A 19,385-nucleotide genomic window follows, 5' to 3' on the forward strand; every position below is an offset into this window, starting at 1 on the left:
CTGCAGACTGGCAGGACAGGAGCATGGGTTTCTAATGTTAGCCTCAGAGCACCGTTAGTGGCCTTGTAATTAAGCAGTGCTCTTTTTTTATTTGATGACTTGTTTAATCAATTGATAACATGAAACTAAAGTTGTAAACAAAATTGCGAGCATCCATGCTTTTCTGTCTCCATCAGATAAGTGGCACATTTCATAAAACCATGATTGCCATAGTTGCGTCTGTTTGATGACGATGACAATACCGATGACATGTGAGGGTCTTAAAGAGTTGTCCCATTTTTCAAGGGAAGGTTTCAACCACTATCCCCTCTAACTCTGTTCTGAAGGGCAAAGGGGCACTTAAAAATGAGGGGTAGGGGTAAAAATAAGGAATGGGATTGGGCCAAAGTGTGAGGTTTGTAAACTCATTTTTCACTTATTTTTTTCATCATCTTTTTCTCTTCCCTCTCCTACAGAATGTGGCCAGCTGATGAACACTCCTGGAAACACACTGTCGGATCAGATCATAGCCATCAGCCAGTCTGGTCAGAACCAAAGAGAGAGTGAAGCGCGCATCCAGTCCCTGCTCAGCCAGTCCCTGTCTCAGTCTGGGCCTGTGCAGAACAGCATGACTGCCTCTCAGAACATGGAGAAGATTGACGACCTGCTGGTCAGCCTGCAGGAGTCGGGCAGCAACTTAACTCGTTCATACTAACCTTCGTACAGATTCGTCTTTTATTTTGATACGTGGAATAATTGTAGAAATGTAGGCACAATACTGTCTGCTGATGAGCACATGCAGTCAAAGATGTGTGAATTAACTCTGCATCATGAAGTTTGAGACAAACTGAACAGTATGTTCTTACATCTGATCACCGAATATTTCTTTGCCCTCTTATGCCATGATTTGGTTTACGTCAGGACTGAGGACTGGCATGAATGATATTTGTTGTCTCATCATTAACTAGACAAATTAATATCCAGACAGTGAACTAGGAGTTCAGTTTGGGATTTCTTGTCTGAGTGAGCTGGCTGAAAAAAAGTCAATATCTGGTTTTGACTTTACGACTGACTGACTCCCAACGTAACAGACGGGCAGAATTAGATGAACTCCCAGCGAGAACAGACACATTGTCATTACTGTTCAGTGAGAAAAGCAGCATTCGGCACTTTTTTCTTCAACCTTTCCTCTGAAAGTTCAGTAACTTAGTGATGTTGTTGTTCATTTAACTTGTGAAGTGTTGTGTGTATCTGTAGATAGACTGTCAGTGATGTTATCTGCAGCGTCTTTTGGTTCTCGTGATGTTTCCTAAAGTGTTCTCCAAAGCGTTTAGTGGTTTCCATGAATAGTGTTCCCTTTAATTATTCTTTTGTATTGTTGTTTAGATGGAAGGTGGAGTGCGCGGGAGAGCAGGAAGGTTTAGACAGACCGTGGTACGTATGGTTGAATACATCCAAGATGTTGAAGGTAGCCGCTGTTGGTTTGAAATGATTTTCACCCAGCAGTGCAGAAAGTGTGTTGATAGAAGGTTTGAGGGGGGGGGGGGGGGGGATGAGGTAGAGAAATGAAAGGTAGAGGAAAAGTAGAAAGGTTTCCTACACTAATCTGATGTGTAGTCTCATGCAAGTGTCTAATATGTGGGTACTGATTATTTCAATGTTGTAGCAGCTAGCTTGTACCTGATAATGTACATGTATTCACTCTAGCTGTCTTGATAGCCCGCAAATTGACTTAGGTTTTCATTAATGATATGACGTAGAAAGAAACAGTGCTCAGGAGGTGTATAACTAAAGTAATGTGGCATTTTGTTGCTGTCTACAAGTGGCCTGGCTGAATTAGATCTAGTCTTGTCAAGACCTGTTTGGTGCGGTAATATGGAGCTAGAACAGTGACAGTAAATTTTAGCATTGAAAAGAAAAAACATAAATTACGATAAACAAAGTAATTTCTCCTGCTGTTCACAATTTAAGAACTTTGTAGAACATTTTGGGAGAGATTAAAGGCGCATTCACACCAGGATAGTCCGGGGGACTCGGTTCCATTGGGCAGGGAATGCTGAAAAATGTCAGACCTTCATTTGGTTCGGTTCACTTTCATACTGGACTTTTTAAAGCGGACCAAACCACCTGGACAACGTCACGCAGTTACAGCAGCTGCTCGTTTGGGGGCAGTATTACCCGAAACGACCACTGACCAGGAAGAAGAAAAGCATGAGGAAGAAGATCTAGTGGCCAGGACCGAAAACCGAAATCCATCCCCTTCAGCTGGCTGGTCAGCTGCGATATATATTCCTCTGACCATATATCAGTAAGCGCCTGCACCTCCTCACTACTCCACGTCTGCCAACAAGACATTTTCCAACTTTTTCTTTTTTTTACCTCTGCTTCTCCTGGTTCGCGCTGTTGGCTTTGTTTTTTTTTCTATGTCACTTCCTCTCTTTGGTTCATTTCCTCTCTTTGGTTCGCTGGATAGTCCATTTGCATTTCCCACTGTAAGCGAACCGCACCAGAATTCACTTGCAAGTGAACCGAGACCCCCAGTTTTCAAGCGGACCAGGGTTTGCTCGTTTGGTCAGCACCAGAGTTTGAATGAGCGTTCACACCAATCCAAACGAACTGAACTATCCGTGGAAGTGGACCAGGGTTTGTTTAAAGCGGACCAAATAGCACCAGTGTGATTGCGTCCTTTTTCAGGGGAACTTTTTTTCAGTGCTAATGTTTCAGTTTTCCAAAGCTAAATTTTCGATGCCAAAACTTACTGTCACTTCTTTTGCCCGTACGCTAACACCTATAAAAGAATATTAGTAGTTCAGCCAACAGCTGTCGCCATGGCGGTGCAGTGAAGATGGTCACCTCTAGCTGTGAAACATATCACTCAGTATGAGATACTTTACCTTCTCCACCACAGTGTACAGGTAGCACTTTGAGATGTAGGAGAGCAAACATGCTCAGGCTAACATTTAGTCTGTATTCACCGAAACCAAACTGGGTCAGTTTTCGTCTTTGTAGAACAGATTCTCCCTTAAATACATGACGAAGAATCTTTTGAGAAAGTGTGGTGGTAGAAATGTGACAAATATTGGCTAAGACTTTTTTTTTTTTTTTTTTTTTTTTTTACATGTATACTCAGCACTTTATGATGCTGTTGTTCTTTGTGACCACTTTACTCATCGAGGGTACAGTACAGTCCCACGGGAGGTGGCGTGGGGTCAGGGGGAGGGTTCATCTGCCTCTTCCTCATTGTTTACAGTGAAGAAGATACATTTTGATTAACATGCTGTTACAACTATCAACTGTTCATTCCCAAGACCCAATACATTATTTATTCCTTTAAAAAACAGCTTAAAAAATCTGGACAAATGCGGATGGAGAAATTTTCAATCTCATTTCAGCTGACAGATAATAACTCTTATTCAAACAGCAGAGAGACTAGAATGTAATATAGTTTATTATTATTATTATTGTGTTTTAGTGTCATTTTGATGGCATCATTCTGCGTCAGGCACGCATGAACTGGAATAGTATTCTTAACCCAGCTAGAAAAGAGCCTTTTTTAACCAGTTTTATTAATGTGATGGATTCAGTGAATGTTGAGGAGAAGCACCTGTTTGTTGGCTACAACTGTAAATCATACATCATATCCAGGTTAAGGTATTAACGCACAGGAACAGAGCCCATTTTACATGTTTTCTTGTAAAAGCAGTCGTCTGCAGTTGGCCAGTGGCCTCAGGACCAAAGTTTGACTCAGATCTTGCTTTGCCTAAATCCTGATGACGGGTCAGTTTTATGGCTGTTGACCTTTTCTCTCCTTTTTCTTTCTATAATTTCATTATCAAGCAAGATGTCCTACTGCCACACTTTTCTTTCTGTTTGTTTGCTGTGTTAAAAAAAAAGAAAAACATGTTTGTGTCATGTTTAGTTTGACTGTAAGTGTATGCATGAACAAGGGGCTGGTCTCTGATGATGACAGAATTAGCTCAGATTTATGCCTCAGTCGTCGTCTTGTTTTCTATGTACAGTTTATTAGAAACACATAAACACCGTTACATTTTATACACTTTAAAGTCAGAAGCAGCCGTTGTTTTACGATGGAGATTATGTAAACTTGAGTAATGTGATCGGAGGAACTACGGCGTGTCAGTTTGAGCGGCTGTGAGTGGTTTTTAAAGGGACCCTACTCCTGAAGGAAATCTGACTTTGGAGAAAAGAGCTATCTGTGATTGGCTTTCTTCAACTTGTGAAATAGAAGAACTAAGATTTCCAGTGTTGAGTATTTATGATTGTTTTTGTTGTTGTTTTTGTTTGTTTTACAAAGTTTAGATCTTTTTTGTTTTTTTTTTAATCTGTGTAGTACCTGTGCTTCTTTTCGGAGAGGCATGTTTAATTTATTTGTGTGTTCTTTATTATCTAAATTGTTTCCCTTAATCATAGCCGTGTGTAGATATTTCAAGACTGTTCAAACTGTTTTGATGACAGCAATGTGATTTGTACAGAAGGGTGATGCATTCACTTGAGAAAAAAACCCAAACTGCTTTGTTTTTCTGAATTAACGAGGTCATCTCAATATTTTAGAAAAACAAGAATTTAAAGATTATTATCACAATAATTAAAAACAAAAGAGCAGATTTTTTTTAATTTATTTTTTTTTGGAATTTTGAGATACTATTGTCATTAATTTAAAAAAAAACAGAATTTACAAGATTATTATCACATTAATTGAGAACAGTGAAAGAGCAGATTTATTTCCATGTAATTTTTTTCTTGTAATTTTGAGATAATAATCTAATTTATTCAGGAAAAGAAAACAAGAATTTAAGGGATTATTGTTTCATCAATCCAGAAAAACAGAAGAGCAGATTTCTTTCCATTTAAACTGCTCTTATAATTCTGACATAATAATCTTGTTAATTTAGAAAAAACATGAATTTACAAGGTTATTATCTCATTAATTTAAGAAAAAAATCAGATTTTTTTCCCCATCTAATTTTTTCTCATTATTCTGAGATAATAATCTAATTAATTTAGAAAAACATTATCTCATAAATTCAGGGAAAAAAACAAAAGAGCAGATTTTTTCCATTTATTCATTCTGATATGAAACTTGGTTAATTAAAAAAACAAGAATTTATGAGATTATTATGTCATTATTTCTTTAAAAAAAAAATCAGATTTTTTTTCCCATGTAAATTTTTCCTCATTATTCTGGGATGATATCTCATTAATTTAGAAAAACAAGAATTTACAAGATTATTATCGCATTGATTCAGAAAAAAAATGAAAGAGCAGAGCAAAAAAACAAGAATTTATGAGATTATTGTCTTAAAAAAAAAACAAAAAAGAAAAAGATTTTTTCCTATTTCAGCTTTTTCTCATTATTCTGGGATAATAATCTTGCTAATTCAGAAAAACAGGGCAAATACTTTTTTTTTCTCAAGTGAATACATGTCACTCCCGTATATTTGGCCCCCCACACCTGCTGATACTATAAGTGGCACCTTGTGATGATGCCTTTAAACGAGATAAAGTAAAGTGCTCTGTACACTGTGTACATTCCTGTGCACACTTACTCTTTTTTGTTTTGATTTTGTAAAAATATACACCTTAATGTACATATCATGTGTGTGTTCAAGCCTTATAACTGGACCGCTGGCCCTGTAGACCAAATAGTTCAACACTTTTTATTGTCGATATCAGAAATCCTTCGAAACAGGACCAATAAATTTCAGTATTTTTGCTATGAATATAGAAATGAATGTGATTATACAGCGTGGCTGTGAACGTCTCACTGAGATCCAGAATGTTCTTTTTATGCACATGCTGGGGAGGTAATTACTTTTTGGAAATTACAGTTTCCTCATTTGTGTATTTACGATGTAACTGGAGCCTGGAGGTGTGTAAAAGTGTGACTCATGATGCGGTCACTACTAACTGTATGGAAAAGAGGGAGATTGTTGATAAAAGTTCTCATATTTCTCCAAGATGCTACAGTCTAAATCTCTCCATTTCCTGCAATAGAACAAGTGGTTTTCTTTTAACATTACCTGTACATTTAATACCAACAGATTCAATCTGCTATCAAAGGTGTTCAAACTGTTATTTCCCCCAAAATGTCACTTTAGACACCAGTAGATATTGACCATGTGCCTTGAGGAGATCTTATCGTAGCGACCAGATTGATGTTTTACCATTGTTGCCTGTTTGACACCGCACTGGTTCTGCCGGTGACGATTAGCCCTCATTAACTAGAATGTTTTAAGCCATAAGACTTTAAATGTACTTTAAATGCTCGACAACAGTGACCAGATGAACGTGGTTGTGGTTGATAAATGTGTTGTGCAATTTCTGTCATGCATCTAACTTGTTTGTACTGAAGTATCCATTGCATTTATGTTCTACGACGTAGATGCAGACAAATTTCCCTCAAACTGCTATGCAGCTAATATACTGTAAATGTAGATCTGTTAGTTTTTGAATATATATTTTTCTAAATAGTATCTCCCATTTTCAGCATAAAGGAGAAACCAAAGTAGATGTTCTTTCTATTATTTATGTTGCTTGTTGAAATATTTTCTTTGACGCTTTGAGTGCCGCCTGAAACTGATTATAAATCTTTTTAGTTGATTAAATGCAAATTTCTTTTCTAAACAACCATCTCAGCCTTGCTTGTAGGGTTTATGTGGATCCAGGCTTATTGTTTACTGGTGCAGTGGTTCCTAATCTTTCAGATTTCTCTCAGGGCCTCTGAGTTACCTGGATGTCATGACGTTCTCACATCAATTTTTCATGTAATGTGTCCCTGCTTTCTTGAGTCTGGTATCGTTATTCTTCTGTAACATCTTTAAAGTTTCACTTTACTCCCAACACAAGTGAACCACTCTTCTGGTAAACAGTCTATTTATGGTTCTAACCTTTTTGTTTCTAACCATGTGAACAACAATAATCACAATAATCACCCTTGGAAAAAAAAGACTTTCTTTGTATTTTGCTTTTGTTGGGATGTTTTTATTCTCTTGCAGTTAAATTTCTGTAAACTTGCTGCTATCTATATTAAACATATATACTTTAAATGCGAGGCCTTTGAGCTTTTATTTCATGTTTTTTGTGTGTGTGTGCGTGTGTAAGATACTGCAGAAGAATGCTTGGCTCTGGAATGAGGATCCACACGTTCAGAAAAATATGTTCTTTTAGCTTTAGTTTTAGTTTTAGTTGTGAGTGTGCCAAAGCATTTGGCCTGTGACTGATGGCTTATGTTCTGCTTATGTCTGATATATTTTTGCCCAGAAGTGCACGTCATATCTTCTACGAGCTAACTGTCATGACAAAATGTAGCCACTTCACTCCAGCTTGGGTAAAGCTCTTTATTTTATTTATTTAATGAAGACTCTGAAAGCAAACATTATTTAAACATGTGAAAGGCAGTTCAACAATCTTTTCTTGCCTTTAGAGCCACCAAAAGTCGTTCCTGTATTATGAGGTAACACAGGGAATAATAATAAATATTATAGCTGAACTATGAGATTTTGGGGTGTTGAGATGTGTTTCCACAGACTCAGGGTGTCTGCAGGGCCTTAAAGGTCATTAAATAGTCTTAAATTTGAATTTGTGAGGTCTCAATTGCCACAAGCATTTAATCTAATTTAATATATCCTTATTTTAAATTATTTTTGTCAAAATAAGTCGAGCTCTTCTGAGTAAGAGTCCACATTTCTGATGTCACAAATTTTTAAACCTGTCATTGAAGCTAATACTGTCCTTTTACTTCATACTTGCACTCACCTGTTGGAAAAAATGTAGATTAACTTAAACTACTCTACAGGACCACATATATGCTAACCGTTATACTTACCTTGAATGCTTAAAAATTAAAGAAAAGATTATTTACCCAAAAACACTCTTAAATGTGGTTAAAAATTATTTTAAAAAGGTCTTAAAAAGCATTTAACGTCATTGTTTGATACTTGTAGACACACTGAGAATGTGATATGCTCCACATATATAATGTTTTATTCCAATGATGAATGATTGCAAACATATTTCTTCATGAATATACAGTATAAAGCAAATAGAAAAAGCTTTTATCGATACACAGGATAATATGTTACCAGTCCTGGTGCAACACTGGGAAAGCAACTAAACCTGTGACTTATTAAAATTCAACTGATAAAAGTTATGCCAAGAGCTGCATGAGAGCATCACCTCTGCTCTACTATTATCTGTATATACAACTTACTGCAGGCTACTATATGCGTACTGTTTAACATGTGTTTTCAGCCATTTATTTCTTGTGCTAATCCAAATGGGTGGCATTACATTTTCATATGTGATTTTAAAGACCCATTTGTAGTTTAATACAGACTTTAGGTTGTAATGCTTAACCGTGTAATGCTGTAATAAGCTGTAATGATTCCATGTGAGTGTTAAGATTGATCTGTGTCATAAAGTAGTATGTCTGACATCACGCTCGAGATAAGAAACCCTACTGTTTGTTATGATGTTAAGTTGTGACTAACACATAAATTGGTTTAGAAATTGTCTTGTGCTAAACTAAATAAGGGGCATTACATTTTCAAGTGTGATTTTAGATTTAAAGTAAATTAAAAGCTTAAAATTAATCATATAAGTTTAGGTTATACAGTGTATTTGTATAAACATAGACATAAAAGAAGAGTGGTCTGTTTTAATCATGGTATAGTTAAGAAAGCCTACTGTTTATGTTTAGTTTAAAGTTGTCAGTTGTCATAAAACTTCCTAATAATGGCCAGAATATTTATTTAAATCATGGTCCTTGGGGACAAATACAATTCTCACTGACCATCTGACTCCTCCTGTAGTGTGACACCATCAGGACACATGTTCCCGCCTCCCTACGACTATATAAATATGACTTCAACAGCTGTAAGCTCTTTACTTCCCTTCTGTACGGGTCTCTGATTTCCTACAGTCAACCAAACGTACCATCACGTTTCTCGCGTTTTTGCCGCGCGTGCGCTTCAGTTGATCTTTCCGAGCGCAGCATCTACAACATGGCTGACGTGACAGCGGTGGACGGAGATAAACTCAGCAAAAAGTGAGCTCATTCTTCTCTTCCATCGCATTTTAATCACTCTCAACCCTTTACGCGGTTTTACTTTCCCCAAATATTCTGCTACCTCAGCAGTTACGACCGTTTTAATGTGGCCACGCACTGTCACTTAACGTTGCATCAGGTCAGAGGATGTTAGCGAAGTGAGGGCTCCATATGGAGACACACCATGGGCCTACACGTCCCAGGATTCAGCTCGTTTGTGTTCGTGGTAGTTGTAGTCCTTGATAGGAAGTGAAGCCTATCGTAGTGGTTGCATTTACTAATAAGAAAAACTACAGCATCCACAACAACACTCAAAGAACTGTCCTCCATACATTGGTCGTGAAATCGTGTGGTTTCTTTTTCTTGTGTCAGATATTGGGTTTTAACGTATGATATATTTTATTGTGACATTTTATTTTAGAAGAGGAGTTTGTTATTATGTATTTTAGGGGTTTAACGGCTTCGAAGAAGTTATTACGCTATTAGCGGTGTCCTTCCTTTTTTTTTAACTTTCGTTATCTGCTAGCGTTGTGTTACCTCTGACTCACTACTGGCTAACCAAAAGTAAAAGTAAAACTAATCTGATGCCAAATATATGAATTATTATATTTTCACAACAGTATGTAATAGTGTCTAGTGGGCCAAAGACAGCCTTTGCTGGATCTGCTGTAAGCTACACTGTCTTTGTATATATGTCTATTTTCTCAGGTCTGTCTGCTGACTGGTAGCTCAGAATGCTGTGTCTGGTCAGGGCAGCCAGGCAGCAGCTGTGCCAAGCCTTTGGGGTCAGGGGACAGTGGTTAAAATGTGCCCCCCCATGTACAGCTGCGGTCCCAGCTCAAATTTACGGGATCCGTTGGAGAGGTGACAAAAGGTTGGTGGCTTTTCCATTCCAATGAGAAAAACAACCAACCTTTTGTCATCAGAGAAAATGTGGACCCCTTTCCCTTTCTGCATGAGTGTTTGTCCGTTAGTAGTCGTTTGTGCCGTGGCCTTGTTTTTTAATTTAAACACCAGAATAGAGTAAAATGCACAGTGTGGTTGTGTGGGAAATCATATGTTTGTGTTTGAACATCCACGCAATTTCAGTCGTAGTTGCATCATTGATAGTAAACTTTAATATCTAACCTATGACTCATCTTTGATTGCTTCCTCCTCTCTTATCAGTGAGCTAAAGAGACGAATGAAATCTGACAAGAAGGCGGCGGAGAAAGAAGCCAAGGTCCGGGAGCAGGTGGAGCAAAAGAAGGAAAGCAACGACCAAGGAGCGCAAAATGCCTGTGCATTGGACGAGGAGACGCTTGACCCAAATGTGAGATATTTTGTTATGAACATTATACCTCACTCTTTACTAATTATACCTTTAATGTTTTTGTATTCATACAATCATCTGTTTGACCTTTTAACGTAGCAATACTATAAGATCCGCACCCAGGCCATCCAGGACCTTAAGGGCACAGCGGAGGACCCGTACCCTCACAAGTACCATGTAGACTTGTCACTCACAGACTTCATTGAGAAATACAATCATCTTCAGCCTGGAGACCAGCTGACTGATGTTGTTCTCAACGTGTCAGGTACCAGGATAATTGTATGATTTAAAATGCATTTTCCATTTTGTATGTGCAGTGTAATTCAGCAGTAGATCTCCTGTTAAATGTGATATATGATGTACAGGTCGCGTCCATGCCAAGAGGGCCTCTGGCGCCAAGCTGATTTTCTATGACCTGCGAGGTGAAGGCGTCAAGTTGCAAGTCATGGCCAACTCAAGGTACAGAGTGATAGCCACGGTCAAAAACCATAATTCCTGCTGATATTTAGAGGCATCGTGACTGCAAACAGATGCATATTGTACAGTGGCATGGATTGGTTAAGGGCAATTTTACAAGTTCTAACAGTTAATCGAAATATCATCGAAATCGCAATTTGGTCAAGTGCAATATCCAAATCGCGGGAGCTGCAATATTTTGATACAGCTAAAATGTGTCACAACACACCATTATAATGAAGCATTGCTGTGCTGCAGAGATACCCTGGCCTACAAATCATACTCCAGACGTAAGGGAACATGCTTCTTTGGTACAGGCTTCAGCAAAAACCTGATCGACCACATATCGTCACATTTTTGTATTGTGAAATGTTATTCAGTGTATCATTCCACCTCTAACTATGAGTTCTTGTCTGTGTGGATAATAAAGAGTACAGTGAGTTAATTTCTGTATGTCCTCTCTTGCTCTGTCAGGAACTACAAGTCTGAGGATGCCTTTGTGGCCATCAACAACAAACTGCGCCGTGGTGATATTATTGGTGTCCGTGGTAACCCGGGGAAGACCAAGAAGGGGGAATTGAGCATCATTCCCATGGAAATGACCCTACTGTCACCATGTTTGCACATGTTGCCCCATCTCCACTTTGGCCTCAAAGATAAGGTAATGCCTACCGCTCTTTCTTAAAAAGAAACTAAATAACACGTCTCTGCAAATGCATCATTTAGAAAGTGAAAGTGAACTGCATGAAGTAGAAGCAACCGTTATTACACCGCATCCTATTATCTGCTTTTAAGGCGCGTATTTAGTTGTTGTTTTGTCACTGAATGCATGATGGGAGGTGGTGACTGTTGCTGCTACCAAAGGAGGGGTGATTGTAGTGACTTACATGTGCAGTGACATCACAAGTACATCCTATACTGTATATGCTGCCCCGCTTGCATGGTTTACTGGCACACCTAAAATGAAACGGAGCTATAATTAATGTTAAAGACAAGTGAAAGTTTCACTGTTGGAAAGTTTGATCTCACAATGAAGTATATGTCTGAAGGGGAGATTCCAGTTTGTCTGGTACACAGGATTCTTCTTTCTCTTCTCACCAGCTTTTTGATAAGCAGAAGGGATTTTAAATTTAATTATCTTTAGATGAAGTGTTTTCTTTCTTATATCAGCCAGCCGTGGTTGCAATGTCACAAAGGTGGAAAAGCTTTTTAATCTTTAAGTGACGTTAATCTTACTGTGAATTTGCTCACAGTGGCCTGTGTTGATGGGAAGTAGACAAAGTGACGTGTTGTTACAACAGCAATGACCAATGTTGAAGCACTTTTTCTCACCACTGTGTAATCCTTATCTCAAAGGAAACACGATACCGTCAGCGCTACTTGGATCTGATCCTCAATGACTATGTGAGGCAAAAGTTCATCACTCGCTCCAAAATCATCACATACCTGCGCAGCTTCCTGGACCAGCTGGGATTTTTGGAGGTAAGAATTGGTGTCTGTACTGTAGAGACATCCAAGTTGACAATGTTACACAGCTAATCAATTGAACTGTGAATCTTAGTGTTTACACAAATAACACAAATTTATATTTGAATTAGTACAAAACAGGAAATTAATAATGCTCCAATAGTTTGGAAATTTGCACCATATTTGAGGCAGTTAGAAATAGCCAGTGTAAGCTAGCTCTTTTGATCATGTTTGTCATTACTTTAGATTGAGACACCAATGATGAACATTATTCCTGGTGGAGCTGTGGCCCGTCCATTTGTTACTTACCACAATGAGCTGGATATGAACCTGTACATGAGGATCGCCCCTGAGCTGTACCACAAGGTAATGTGCTTTTTTTTTGTGTCAATTTGAAATCAGCCATATGAATATTTTGTCAAATGTTTCAATATTAATGTGTACATCATATCTGTCTCACAGATGCTTGTGGTTGGTGGAATGGACAGAGTGTACGAGATCGGTCGTCAGTTCAGGAATGAAGGCATTGATCTTACTCACAATCCAGAGTTCACCACCTGTGAATTCTACATGGCGTATGCAGATTACCATGACTTGATGGATATCACAGAGAAACTACTCTCAGGTACATGAGAACACACAGTGGACATAGTGAGAAACAGTTAATAGAAAGCTGGCTAACCTACCTGTGTTTTAAAAAAAAGACAAGCAATGATAAGCAAAAAATGTTTGGCTGCATTTTTAAGAAAGTTCCCTTTGCTCCAGGTGTCTTTTAAAATCCTGTTTGTCGTTTGCAACTGACAGTCCCACCCTGTGAAATGCCACGCCTAATTCCTTCATCATGCACAGGGTTAACCTTTATAACCACATGAAGGCAGTGTAGTGCGTGCCATGAGGGCAGCCTCCTTGACAGGTGGCATTCCTCCCCTTATTCTCAGCCTTGTTCTTGCATTGCAGAAACTCACATTTTACTGATATAAATCTAAACCTCAACCATGTGTGACATAAAAATTTTGATCGATAGAGCTTGTTGGGGCTGTACACAAGTCTCGGTGGAGTTAAGGTTTCACTTTTGTTTTCTTATTATGAAGTTGTCATGTCAGATACAACAAAAGCAGAACTATTTACACCCATGTAAGAGGCAACAGCAGACCTTTAGACCCCTAATTAGGAGAATATTTCACATCAGAAATCCTTAAAGTATCAAGCTGGTGATGAGCTGTTTGGCAGGTTTGTATAGAAACACTGATAACATGAAATGTGCTCACTAATTTCTGTAGCCCGTCTTACACAGAGATCCCACAATACTGCTGCAACAAAGACCCCTCCTTGCGTTTTTAAGAAGAATCAAACAACGCAGAGTGGACAGAGTGTGCGGTTCTAGATAGCTGGCATACTGGAAGCAAAACAGGCATGAGATATAAGGGGCCATACACATGCTGCGTTTTTTGCACCCTCAAATTCACTGTTTTCAGTTCAAACGTCAGAGTGACGCCAACGGCACGGACACATTCCCAAGCACCCATTTTTGAGGGTGCAACGGCTACGCTCTGAGATAAACTGAGTTCAATTTTTGGAACGCAGCAGCGCACACAGCATGTCATGTGACAAGGAACAATCGATCACAGCTGACATATCTTTCCTTTCTTCCGTAAATATCAGTCTGTGGTAAATAGCGAAAAGTTGATCATTTTGGTGCAGGGCTGTCAGAGCTTTACACCTGTCCCACAGACAATATGCCCACACACTTATAAACAGCGCCTGGAAGAAGATCAGCTCTGCACTCAGGATTTGAGGTAAATAGGCTATGATATGGTGCTTGTTAAGGACGCAACCTGCCACTGCGCTCTTGAAAGCTGGGACAAAAAGGCACAAAAGTAGCATCCAGTGCCCAACCTTGCGTTTTCCAGGCGGTTAAAGACGTGGCATGTGTACGGCCCCTAACACAACAGCAATTGTATCTAGTGTTACGTATAATATGTATGTCAGGCAGTGTTTTCTTAACAATAACAATGGCATTAGACGCCATTAACATTCGTTTACCATCCCTGTTATATGGCAGCTGATCTTACTTTCTGCTCAAAGGGGAAGTAGCTCCCAGACCTCATTGTCTCCGAAACTTGGGAATTGTTGAGGTTGCTGTTCTTCTTTTCTGAGTGAAGTGCCAGCTGCTGCTATCTACTTTTTAAATCTGTCGTTGATAGGTTGCAAAAATGTCACACTCGTCCCATCTTGGAGGCTCACAGACCCTGATTTGGTACTGTTTACCTCCACAGCCAGCTTATAGGCGAGACAACTCTGTCCCACCATTCTGTAATAGTATTTATACAGAATGGCGAGGCGGAATAATTGTAAAAGCAGCTGGTGTCACTGAGAATGGCACATTGTAACAGGAATTTATTGTATATTTTGATATAGAAATTAGCCAGAGCGCAGTTTCATCTTAATACCTTCTCAGTTGGTTCGCCTCTCAGACACTTGGGATGTACAGGAAAATGTCTCTCCTTAACTCAGTGGTTTCCTCTTTTGCTTCAGGAATGGTGAAGCACGTCACTGGAGGATACAAGGTGACTTATCACCCTGATGGTCCGGAGGGACAGGCCTACGAGATTGATTTCACACCGCCATTCAGAAGAGTGAGCATGACACATGACCTGGAGAAGATCTTGGGAGTGAAATTCCCTCCTACTGACAGCTATGACAGCGATGGTGAGAATCTGTGGCAATGTAGAGATAGACCTTTGTGAAAAGAAAGCTGCCTCTGAAATGTGCGAGTAGTTTTTGTACTTTTGTCTTTGAGGGGATGTTCTGAAGCCTTTTTTATCTCCATTTAGATAAACTGTGACATTCTCTTCATCTCACATTTTAATTCAGACTGTTTTGTTTTCATTGAATGTCTTTATTTATTTTTCTCCACATTTCTTTGTCACTCTTTTGTCTTCAGAGACACGTAAATTCTTTGACGACCTGTGTGCACAGAAAGGAGTTGAATGTCCTCCACCAAGAACCACTGCCCGCCTCCTTGACAAGGTGCTCCATCGATGAACATCAGCATCTGTTCTTTGTTTTTACTGTGAGGTCTTTACTAATCATGTTTCCCCCACAGTTGGTTGGAGATTTCCTTGAGGTCACCTGCATCAATCCCACGTTCATCTGTGACCACCCTCAAATCATGAGTCCTCTTGCAAAATGGTGAGAAACGCCTTGTTTTAACCTCTTGTTTATCCTTTAAAGAAGCAGTGCTCGAGTTCGTACTGACTCTCCCTTGATTGTTACAGGCACAGATCACAGAAAGGCCTAACTGAGCGCTTTGAGCTCTTTGTGATGAAGAAGGAAATCTGCAATGCTTACACTGAGTTGAACGATCCCATTAGACAGAGGGAGCTTTTTGAGCAGCAAGCCAAGGTGTGTATACAAGATATATTTCTTTGTCCTTCTACACTGGTACATAGTCCCATTACCTAAAGGCTAAGGCCCCTGGCTGTCACAGTGTGAGCGTATAAATTAGAGCATTTTAAAATTTGACTTTGATTTTTTTTTTCCAGGCCAAAGCTGAGGGTGATGATGAAGCCATGTTCATCGATGAGACCTTCTGCACAGCACTGGAATACGGACTGCCACCAACTGCCGGCTGGGGGATGGGTATCGATCGCGTCACCATGTTCCTCACTGACTCCAACAACATCAAGGTAAACCTGTTGTATGAATCAGGATGAAGGTATACTATGCAGGATTTTCCTAAGAAGACGTAACAAAAAAGAAAACGTGTATCAAGTCATTAAGTAGTAATCCCTCCCAGTCATCACTAGTGACCTACTAGAAGTGTGTGGCGGAGTATTTATTTGCACATATCCTGATCTATGTGTCTGGGCACAGTGTGCAAATGAGGTCGGGACATTATGAAAAGATAGTGACCATGTGCCAGACAGAAAGCAGCACACATTCATGAGGGAGCTACAAAAATTGTAGACGCAACTGATAGTAAATCTAGGGTTCATTTTCACTTTCACAGGCGATACTGCTAATAGTTACTGACAATTACTTCATAGTATACCTTTAAATCCTTGTACCTCAATGATAATATAGATTGTCTTCTAAATTGACCAATATGAGCATTAAGGGTTGCTTGTGAAGTCTGACCACTAGAAGCGCTATGGAGCTGTTTTTCTATGATTTGGTTCCCCCTTCTGTTTCTCTTGCATCTGCACTTCCAATGACTTCACACTGTTACACTGAACAACAGGTGGTGGTAATTCACCAATATATGCAGCACTGCACCAGCAAAGGCAAGGTGGGAGAAGACTGTAAGCTAGAACACATGAAAGAAAACAATACACAATTAAAACAAAAATAATCTGCTCCAGTTCGGCTTGGAAATGTTTTATGTGGAAAGGTCAAGGTTAGCAAATACACTTACATGTTTGTTAAACCTCAAGGAGTCTCACAGTGTATGTACAGAATATTAGTGTATGAGGATAATACTTACAGGGTGGTTACATAATAATAATAATAATAAGGCCTTAAAAGTCATAAATAGTCTTAAATTTTGAGTTTGTGAGGTCGTAACTACTACAAACATTTTATGGCATTTCAATTATCCAAATTTGTGTTTGTGAAAATGAGTGAAGCCTTTCTCTGTCCACATTTCTAATGTTATAAATCTTAAAAAAAAAAAAACAATTATACTGTGATTTTACTTCATACTTGCACTTACCTGTTGGCAAAATGTAGATTCACTTAACTCACTCTAATAACCATATTCCTACGTAACACCTCTGCACAAGACCACATATATACTACTTACCTGCAGTGCTTACCTGCGATGCTTAAATAAGTAAAACATGATTTGGTTAAAAGATGTCTTGAACGTATATTAAAAAGGATTAAGTTTAATTTTCGGATACCCGTCCGATTTCAAACGAATTACATGAAGGGACACATTTGATTTTAAAATGCATTAGTTATTGACATTGCAGCCGAGCTTTCACCTCTGAACTGTCACATCTCCTTTCTGTCTAAGTGTTGCCTCTGTTTGTGTTATATCGCTGATGAAGGCCACTCACTTGAAGGCCTCATTAAATATTTACTATTCAGGATTTTCCTAAAAAAACAGTGTATAGACTCATAAAAGTAATCCCTCTTATTCATCACCTATGACCCATTATAAGTGTGTGGTGGTGACTCTGCCCTCTGCATGTGTTTTGTTTTCTTTTTCCTTGACGTTTAAGGGCGTGTACACCCCACAGTGCTCAGGTGAGGTCGAGGCTTTATAAAGAGGTAGTGACTAGAGTTTGGTTGAGTTCTGGCTTTGCTGGTGCAGTCTGGTGTGCAAGCTTAAACCAGTTTCTTTTTATGTAAACCAGCTGAACCGGCATTTGCCATTATGACATGTTCTGGCAAAGTAGCTTACATTTGCAACCTGTACTGACAGTGTCACAGCCCTGAATCCAACTTGTATTGCATCAGAAATAAGCAATATGACAATGTGATTAACCGAATATAATGTTTATAAATGGACTAATGGAGTCTTGAATTAATTAATTACAAAACCGTAATTGTAAAAGGATCTATTCAGAGTGAAGAATTACAGTAAAACAAGAATTAAATCAAACAGGCTTGTTGCTGATGAGGTATGTGTGACCACATTGCACCTTCCATGAACGCATTGTCCTCTTGAGAGGATTTTAAGCTTTGCTAAGACTGAATACAACAGAACACAAGATTAAAGAGACACAGAGAACAGTGGGTTAAAGAGATAACTTCATCAAGAAATCAAATTTCTGGCACTGTCTGCACACAAACATGAGCTGCTAACGTGTCAGGCTAAAAAACCCCTCAGCTGACAGTTTTGTTCTTTCACAGGAGGTGCTGCTCTTCCCAGCCATGAAGCCTGACGACAACAAGACAGTGGCGCCCACAGAGGGCACCTCTGTCTAATGACATGACCTCTGACCTCTCCTGCTATCAGATCCGAGCAGGAGTCGGTATGGAGTCGGAGCCTTTACCTCACTGTGGTCATCAGTGGAGCCTGCAGGTTTTCTGTTTTATCAATGTTTGTCTGTCAAAGGTTTGATCTGTCTTTAAGGGAAATCATCTTCTCAGTTACATGGTTGACTGGTAAACAGTGCTTCTTTTTGTTTTCTTTTGTATTTCTTACACTTATGCGATCATATTTGCTGCATCCTCCTCGTTCGATTGTAAGGACACATTTTAATCCTCATTGACATCCAGACAGTAAATGGGTGGTATGATCAGGAAGTCGTGTGTGATCTGCTGTTGTACTTGGATAATAATATTTTTGAGTATACATTGAGATACTTGAATGGGGGCTTGATTCTGGCTACCAAATACAGAGTAGATGCACCACATAACGAAGCTCAAGCACCTCTAATGTTGTAAATGTTCTCAGTATATTCATCTGTTTTTACCAGGTCTGCTTGTATTCCTTGTCTAAAAAATTTTCAAACTAGACTCCACAAATCAATGTTCCTCTGCCAAGAAGTTTAAAACCATGGGTATGTCTGAATAAAGCGCATATGAGTCAACACTGCTTGCTCTCTTGTGATGATTGTGGTCTGTTTACAGAACAAAATTCAACGAGTTTCAAGAGTGTGAGAGTTCACAGAATATAATCATCGCTGTATGGGAACTTTGAGGGTCACTGATTTAAATCATTCTGATAGTAATAATGATAATGGTTCTGTAAATAAGACAAACTATTTTAATTGTTCAATACATGAATTCAACATTGTGTGCGGTACTTTATTACTGGGAAGGAAATTCTCTTTGATTCCGCCACTGTCTGAAAAGGACATTTCTTTTATTTTGGTACTATAAAGGTCCAGTGTGAAGGATTTAGGCTGATACTTTGGCAGAAATTAAATACAAAAAGTATGTTTTCTTTAGTGTGTGATCATCTGAAAATAAGAATTGGCCTGTTTTCATTACCATAGACTGAGGCGTTTCTATCTACAATAGTCCACTGGGTTTCTGCAGTAGCCCAGAGTGGACAAGGAAATTTGCATTTTAGAGTCTCGCTACCATAGCTGGCAGCCTCCTCACGATGAGTCGAACAGAGCTGAAAAAAATTATTTGTAACGTGAA

The 19,385-nt window shown here is 39.0% G+C and overlaps 2 protein-coding genes across 3 annotated transcripts in view; both read left to right on the forward strand.

The window, feature by feature from the left end:
• Positions 1 to 824, forward strand: part of nfat5b (nuclear factor of activated T cells 5b) — a 42,626-nt gene extending 41,802 nt beyond the window's left edge. Inside the window, exon 13 of the mRNA XM_033631584.2 lies at positions 456 to 824. Within this exon, the coding sequence (XP_033487475.1) occupies positions 456 to 694 (239 nt within the window). The 3' untranslated portion in view covers positions 695 to 824. The remainder of the gene's footprint in view (positions 1 to 455) is intronic.
• An 8,072-nt stretch (positions 825 to 8,896) lies between these two features.
• Positions 8,897 to 18,826, forward strand: kars1 (lysyl-tRNA synthetase 1). 2 transcript variants are annotated; one of them, XM_033631367.2, is made up of 15 exons: positions 8,910 to 9,046; positions 9,755 to 9,920; positions 10,214 to 10,358; positions 10,458 to 10,623; positions 10,724 to 10,817; positions 11,289 to 11,475; positions 12,171 to 12,296; positions 12,528 to 12,647; positions 12,744 to 12,906; positions 14,817 to 14,990; positions 15,226 to 15,311; positions 15,388 to 15,473; positions 15,560 to 15,686; positions 15,827 to 15,970; positions 18,144 to 18,826. In XM_033631367.2, exons 2-15 carry the CDS (start codon positions 9,781 to 9,783, stop codon positions 18,216 to 18,218), a joined length of 1,833 nt encoding a protein of 610 aa, XP_033487258.2. In that variant the 5' UTR covers positions 8,910 to 9,046; positions 9,755 to 9,780; the 3' UTR covers positions 18,219 to 18,826. The 2 variants fall into 2 exon arrangements, with proteins under 2 accessions (XP_033487267.2, XP_033487258.2); XM_033631376.2 differs by lacking the exon at positions 9,755 to 9,920 and having other exon boundaries at positions 8,897 to 9,046.
• Positions 18,827 to 19,385: the final 559 nt, after the last annotated feature.

This window comes from Epinephelus lanceolatus, chromosome 2 (assembly GCF_041903045.1).
Source record: "Epinephelus lanceolatus isolate andai-2023 chromosome 2, ASM4190304v1, whole genome shotgun sequence".
Classification (NCBI taxonomy): domain Eukaryota; kingdom Metazoa; phylum Chordata; class Actinopteri; order Perciformes; family Serranidae; genus Epinephelus; species Epinephelus lanceolatus.